The 7,947-nt window shown below is 38.4% G+C and overlaps 1 protein-coding gene across 3 annotated transcripts in view; it reads right to left on the reverse strand.

The window, feature by feature from the left end:
• LOC107094428 overlaps positions 1 to 2,986 on the reverse strand; it is a 6,395-nt gene extending 3,409 nt beyond the window's left edge. The window contains exons 1-5 of one of the 3 annotated variants that reach the window (XM_015390011.1): positions 2,887 to 2,986; positions 2,453 to 2,770; positions 1,067 to 1,132; positions 943 to 987; positions 723 to 859 (exon numbers count right to left, since the gene is read on the reverse strand). In XM_015390011.1, the coding sequence (XP_015245497.1) occupies positions 723 to 859; positions 943 to 987; positions 1,067 to 1,132; positions 2,453 to 2,770; positions 2,887 to 2,923 (603 nt within the window). In that variant the 5' untranslated portion in view covers positions 2,924 to 2,986. Of the gene's footprint in view, positions 1 to 722; positions 860 to 942; positions 988 to 1,066; positions 1,184 to 2,452; positions 2,771 to 2,886 lie in introns of all 3 variants that reach the window. The other 2 variants (XM_015390010.1, XM_015390009.1) reach the window with 2 other exon arrangements.
• Positions 2,987 to 7,947: the final 4,961 nt, after the last annotated feature.

The raw sequence follows: 7,947 nt of genomic DNA on the forward strand, positions 1-7,947 counted from the left end.
GTCCTCTGTTTTTACACAGCTGTCCTGGATTCAAATCCCAGCTTATGGACCCTCACTACATAACCCCCACAACCCCATTTCTGTGAGCAAAATGTCAAACAAAGGCCACTAGTGCCTTCACAGTAGAACTAATGACTCATCCATACGTTCCACTCCTATCTTTGATTTTGTTTAGAGATAATCTTTTGTTATCAAGGCTTACTGCACCTCTTTGTTTCGTACTCAGACGTATTTATTTAACTATCAAATAGCCTTATTCCTGACCAAAATTGAATAAAAGATTTGCACAAATAAATTATATATTCCCTAATTATAGGCTGCTCTGCAAGGCCAAGACTGATTGATACAGAGATTGTTTCTCTAAACAGTCAAACTGTCCCTCAAGTATAACACCTGTGTAAGAGAAATGTATGTTCACAGCGTTAGACGCGGGGTAAATTAGCACATTTGTTTTCTTAAATGTCAAATTGTTCCTCCAGGTTTAACAACCTGACACAGGCAGGAGATGTGACAGTAAAGAACCCCTACACGAAAACTCTCACATATTGAACAAAGACAGAGAGAAACAGAAAGCAATGTTGCTGTTGGAAAAACCCATTTCAAATGTTCCACCTCTGAAACCAGGAAAAGAAAGTAGCTTTGTGTGAATACAAATTAATCTGCTGTATAGAATTAATCTCTGGCTGGCCCAAGACAAAGATGCTGTAAGGAAACATCCTTACCTTACTCCCGGGGTCTTTGTGGTTGGAGCAAACTTGAAGCTGAGGTTTTGACATTTCTCTGCGTTTCCTGATGCATGCAGCCAGTATGAAGATTATGAGAGTAGCAGCGGTCACGGCCCCAGCACCCAGCATGGGGCCTGATCAGATGCAAGATAAAGAATAAGTTATCTGATTCTGCTCATGCACATGTTGTATGATAACTGTCTGAACAGATACTCACCAAGGTTGCTGCTAAGTCTATTTACACTGCCAGTGCTGTTTATCTCTGTAGGAATAGATGAAGAGTAAGGTGATTTATGTTTTGACCTTAAAGGACTTACATAGGACAGGAAAGGCATTCCTACCATTTGAGATGTTTCTGGTTGTAGTTGTCCCCACACTGTTTGTCATCTGTGTTGAGGTGGTTGAGTCTGGAAACCAGGGGGAAGAAACAGTTGGTGGAACAGTTGTCTTTAACACTGCTGAAAAGAATGACATAGTTTTTTTTAGAGTAAAGACAGAAGACAGACAAAAGAATCTATAAATAAGTTGTGCTGGCCAGACTGAACCAGGATTGCTTGATCAGCCAGTTCAATCCAGTTGTATTAATTTGCGTCTGTTTGTTAGTTTTTTTTTTGTTTTGTTTTTATTCCATTGGGGAAACATGCATCATATTGCCCTGCCAGATCTGTTTATTTTTTTAGAAATTCTGTTTCAGACTGATCCAAAGTGACAGGACTGAAGTGATACGTCAAGATGTTCTCCTTTTACTGCGGGTGAACCAAACCTAAAGTGGTCCAAAGTGGGTTCTGATGGACAGGTGACGCCACAGCTTAATTTGAGAACACTTTAAAGACCAGTTGATTACATCGACTCATTGACTCAAAGGCAATCCCTCACACTAAGCATGCTTGTAGCGACAGTAGAGAGAAAAAACTCCCTTTTAACAGGAAGAAACCTCCACCAGAACCAGGCTCAGTGTGAGCGGCCATCTGCCGAAGCCGACTGGGGTTCAAGGAGTTGGAGGCAGAGATACAAAAATAAGCAGAGATACAAAATCACAAAATAAATTTTCCATTCAGAATCTGGGAAAAACTAAACAAACACCCACATATATCTTTAAATAAATAAAGTTTAGACTGCTGAGCACATTGTTTCATCTACTTTTCAAGTTTTATTTTTGGACAATAATTTCTTATTTAGAACCTCTTTCCTCTTGGTTGTAGTAGTGAAATATGTATTTCACCTATTTGTAAGATTACGTTATAAACCACAGTGAGATCAATAGTAAAATAATATATTTGAAGTAATAAATTTGATTGACGAAATAAATCATAATTTTAAACAATGGATTGAATTGTTCCCATAGATTGAAAAAGATTATTTCCATCAGAACAGATTTTTTAAACATATTTACAGCTGACTGGTTGATCATGAAAGAGTTTAAAGGAGCAACCAAACTCTGCCACAAAGAGCTTATGACTTTTTAAAATATAAGTTTATCTAAGTTATCTGGAAATAATTTAATAAAACTGAGGGGCACCCCAGTGGATATTGTAGTACACAGTTGTGTAAATATACTATCAAATACTATAAGGGTGACTATTTTCTACTTAATATGTGATTTATTTGCTAAAAGGAAAATACTCGTAGACATAGGCATTCAAATCCTCCGCTAACAACAACAAGCCGTAACAGATACAGACATAACATCAATGTTTTTGGCTATAACTGAAGAATAACATATGTACCTTTATGTACTGTAAGGTTTACAGATGTGAACGTGTTGCGCATGGACCTAATCACTGCGCACCAGTACACGTGTGAGTCGGACACCTGAAGATGTTTGATGGTAACCTTGAAGGAACCGTCCTCATGATCCACCAGATTTATCCTTCCAGACTCTGCCTTCTCACCAGGTGAAACAGTAACCAGTATGTCTTTACTGTTACATGGATCCTTGCAGAAGTACTTTTTGTTGTTGTTTGCCAGTTTGTGAGAGCATTTGAATGAAACATCTCCTCCTTCAATTCCCTCAATGTTGATCTCAGCAGCAAGTGCCAACGTTACTGTGAAAATAATATGCTATTACATTGGTCTTCATTTAAACATTTGGAAATTATTTACTATCAAATTAATTATGAGCCATTAACACGTGTCACTACTACTACTCACTACTACATACCTTTCAAAAGACAGAAGAAGGCAAAAATGGTCGTCATTGTGGTTCGGTGGTCGTCCCAAAATCAGTACAGATTGTTAGAAAACCTAAAGACAAGCGTCACCGCCACTTGGCTCGTTCAAATGAAATCACATGTAAACAAGCACTCAACTCCGTAACAGCTTCCTGTGGTTTTAACTGTATGATAGCAGAGGATGGAAGCTGTGGGCGTTAGCAACCCAATAAATATGAGAGGCCTACAGTTCCTGCAGAATGCACGTACACATGCATGCTTTTCCAATGAGGGGGCTTTTTGTAACAAACAGGATTTGAGATTTCAATGTGTCATCACATGTTTTAGCAAAATTTTGAATTATACTTTATAGGTTTCAGTCCTTACATGTAAAAGCAACAACTCATGAATGAAAACCTGAATCCTCACAAAACAAATGAATCCCCTCCTGAACCTGCAGCTAACCACAGATAATATGGTGATGGTGTACACACACAGCACAATCTTTTAACCAGATATTAACTGCATGACAGACTTAATATTATCTGGATTTTTTTTTTTAAGTTTTAATCTACCATAGCAGGCAGGGTAGCTGTATAATTGTATTTGTAACTTAATTTACTAACAAAACCTGTAAGTAAGCTACATTATTCACAGAATAAAGTCTGTAACATATGGAGTAGAACCATGGAGAATAGTAAAGCTGCAGTGTTTATTATGGACTTCATCTTGCCTGAAGTGAATATGTGCTGATGTTAGCTTACTTAAACACATTTTAGAGCATATTGACATAATATCCTTTATATAATATACTTCCATAATATGCTTTATTCATCCGAATAAGCAAGCTTCATCCAACGCAGAGCTTGTTTCTATGCTTCATTGACTGCTCCTCAATTCCAATTTACTAGATGTGGATTTGATAAAAAGTAAAAGATAAATGTTCTCCATTGTTCAGTTTGTTGTTTCCATATGAAACACATTTAATATGCAATAAATCAAATACTGCTAAAGTTATAATTTATTTACAACTCTAGCAGATTAAAATGATTTTCTTTCAATAAAGAAGCAGATAGGAAAACAACGAAGGTGTGAAAAGACAAAGTCTCAGCTCTTTCTGCTGAATCTGTCTTCTTGATGCACGGAAAACAAATTATGTCGGAATACCTACCTTAACAAGACATCTGAAATGGAATAAAATTATAATAGAAGTCCTGTGTGGTGCTTTTCTGTTATGAACCTATTGTCTAAAGCCCTACCGAGTCAGAAGTCTTAAGGAAATTTCATTATGGTGACATAATGACAATAAAGTTCCTTAATTCTTGATAAAACCTAGGCATCACAATAGGTTTTTTATTAAAAGATCTTACACATAAACAATTAATCAAGGGAAGATTTAAATCTTTGCACAAAGAGTAACTTTATTTTGTAGATATGTTATTTATCTAAATAGCAGACTAACAGCAGACACATTAAATATTAGCTTTACCCAGAAACAACATCCAGCTTTTTGATTCGTTGAGAACTAGCTGCATTTATAAGCCATATAGAAATCCCCAGCTCATTTTTATTTGTGGTTTCCAGTTAAAAATAAGGACAGCGTGGGCTAAGTGGCAACATTCTGAAAAAAAATACGGAACCGCATACTGTTATTGGTATTCAAGAACATGAGGCCTGTTCTGACAGAAACTAAAAGTATGTGTTGGATTTCTGTAAAATGAAACAAGAAATGAGGAATAGATCAATTAGACAGGATTATGGAACTTCATAGAAACAAGGCTCAAATAAAATCAAAAAAGGCCTAAACTGTGCATCAAAACCGCATGGTTTAAAAGTTCACAGCTCACAATGTATGTTCTCACTCTGTGCGTTTGGGACGACCTGCTCACTCTGTAGGTCTAAAAACCACGTCGGACTCAGCTCTGCAGTGAGATGGCGCTAGTCGGACTTGTCTATTCATAAGCCAAACGAGCAGAAGAGGAATATGAAGCTCACTAGAGAGAAACGCTGCCTTGGCAATTTGTGCAATTTTGTGTGCTGAAAGCCCTAAAAAGTACAAATGCGACGACGTATTTGGACAAAGACATGGCTGAGCAAACGTGGTACTACGGTCTGTCAATTTTACAGAAACAACTCCATTTCACTCGCAGCCTCGCCATGCTTTTGTGTTTTCGCCTGAGAGGAAGAATCAGAAGAATATTCCTTCTTTGCATGATTCAGCATGATCGAGAAATTATCACCCAATTGGAAAATCGGCCCAAAAAGGGCAACAAATCAAAAAGTGTATGCCCAGCTTCAGGTATTAGGTTTAGACACCAATTACTGTTTCAAAGAGGACTTTGTAAAATACTTTTGTCCGCACTCTCTCATTCCAGGTGGCTGCCGGACCAGGCCTAGGCCTCCTGGCCCTGTCTCCACTAGGGTAGTGGTGTGCCCCGGCCTCAGACTCCTGGGCTCCCATCCGGATCCAGCTTGCAGCGGAGACCATGGGCTTGCTGCCACTGCCCTATGGGACCTTGGCACTATGGCCTCTGGAGTGAGGCCCCACAGGGACTCAGCCACTTTCAGGTTTGGCACCTTGGGGCTCAGGGTGCCCTCTTTTGCCCTTCTTTGGCGGGTTCAGCCGTCCCTATGTTTGCCCCTCTTGTTTCCAAGTGATCTGGGATGCCCCTGGATATATAGGGCAAGGATTGCATCTTTATGGATTCCTCTGACCTGTAGTGAGAGTCTGGAACCACCCACACCTGTTTTGAGCATATTTTATTTCTGAAGAAGCTTTGTTAATCCTTTATAAACAAGCATGCCCACTATACACCAAGAGCTTTTGCTTCCAGGTGCTCACTGATACACAGTATTAGTAAATACTAAGCTGCAGCTACGGGTATATACCACCCTGATAAATAGTGTGTATTTACCATAGAGTTTGCCTTCCATACACATGGATATGTAAGGGATACCGCTGTTCTTGGAGCTTTTTATTGACGTTTACTCTGGTTGTCTGTTGTCCTCTTTTGCTGTTGTTATGTTCCCCGTTTTCTTTCCCTCTCATCTAACACAGGAAGAAGACTTCAAGGAGTTGCTGTATATCCTCTTTATTGTCTATTTTTGCTGTTTTGTTTTATTTTCCTTCTCTTCATGAGCTGTTTCCTGTCTCTATCTATTTCTCTCTCTCTTTAGTTTCTATACCATCTTTCCTTCTCAACTCCTTTTCCACTGTATTGGATTTTATTCCCTTGTAACTTTTGTATTTATGTTCTTCTGGGATAAACTGCCTTTTTGTCTTGATCACGTTCAATGCCTAATAACATCACACATGTGGTGCCCTCTGCTGGTCCTTTTTATTGTCTTTCTTTAATCATGTGTTTAATGGTGGTCTGCCATGTCAGGCAATATGTATGTACTGAACATGATCTACTAAACGCTAATTGCTTGTGCAAACAGAGAGTTTCATGTGCAAAAAGTGGGTGTGTTTCCAGGGATATACTGTATCAACACTGTGTGCAGATGTAGAGGCTGAAAGTGATGAAAGTGGCCATGACAACTCTATTTGAATCATTTGAATCTGGTTCTGCTTCTGGTTGTCATCATAAGAAGTCGGTGAGTGGTTTTATTTTGTGAATAACACAGGCGGCCATATATTTGCAGATGGCAGATGGGAACCTCTATGTGGGAAAGATACATGTGGTGGAGAATAGAAGAGACCTTTCTGTTTAATTGATAAATAAAATTAGGACCTATCATCTGTAGGAAAACTTGAAGTGACCATTACTGCACCTTTTGTCCTGGAAGCCATCAGATCATTTGAGGTAATCATTTTTGGACCCAAGGAGAAAAAAAACAAGTTACAAGCCAGCTTCAATTAATTCATTGAGAGAGTAGAAACCACTTATCAGGCTCACTATCTTGATGCCGTGATTAACTCAATACTCAACCTTCAGGGGCACATAAAGACAGCAACAAAGTTGATCTTCAATCACCTAAAGAACATCTCCAGGATTAGAGGACTCATGTCTTGACAGGACTTAAAAAACCTATTCATGTGTTCGTTTTAGGAGAATTGACTATAGCAACAATGTCTTCACAGATCTGCTGCAGCTGAATGCTGCTGCCTGCATCCTCACCAAAAATTAGAAAGAAAGGCACATCACTGGCTACCTGTATCTCAGAGATTAGATGTTAAAGTTATCACCAAAAAAGATTAAAGACTTGTTGTAAACGCATCAACCAGCCAAAGATCTACTCTGCAAATGCAGAACCAAAACCAAACATAGAGAGTTAGCATTTGTTTGTAGGCACCACTAATCCAGAACAAAATCCCAGAAGGCAGTAAAAGTGCCTTAACCCTAAGTGGCTTTAAAGTTAAAAAATGTGTAATAAAATAAAATTTTTCACCTCTGATCAACACAAATTTCCACTCAGTGGGAAAAGAGCAACTTCCTATTTATTAGTGAAAAGACCAATTTGTTTTAAGCCACTTTTATGGTTGATTTAATTGGGATTTAAAGTACCGGTATGCAAATAAAGGCAATTCATCTGATGCCTCAGAACTGAATAACAGGAAAACTACTACACACATGGACAGTGGTCACAGAAATTATTTGAATCTGACAAAAGTAATAAGAAATAAAAAAATTCAGTGAAAATGAAAACAATAAACTTCAAACGTTGCTTTTCAACCAAGCATGGAAACATTTTGGAAAATACACTCCTAAACAGGCCTGGGTAAAAATTATGGTACCCATAATATACTATTTTGTTGCACAACCTTTTGAGGCAATCAAACAATTCCTAAAGGTGTCAATGAGATTTCTGCTCCTCTCAGCAGGTATTTTGCTCAACTCCTCATGAGCAAACTGCTCCGGTTGTGTCCGGTTTGAAGGGAACCTTTTCCAGACAGCATATCTGCCTTTATTAGATAATTGTTAAAGACTGTTTCTGATTGTGAGGCGTTCAGAGGGAATGTTGTTTAATGTCTGCACATTTTAGGAAGTATACAGCCAGGGGACATCAGTGCATTTGGAGTATATAGAGTATCTGTAGGAACCTTCATTACTAGTCTCATTTCCAACACT

Source organism: Cyprinodon variegatus, unplaced genomic scaffold, assembly GCF_000732505.1.
Source record: "Cyprinodon variegatus isolate N-32 unplaced genomic scaffold, C_variegatus-1.0 Scaffold481, whole genome shotgun sequence".
Classification (NCBI taxonomy): domain Eukaryota; kingdom Metazoa; phylum Chordata; class Actinopteri; order Cyprinodontiformes; family Cyprinodontidae; genus Cyprinodon; species Cyprinodon variegatus.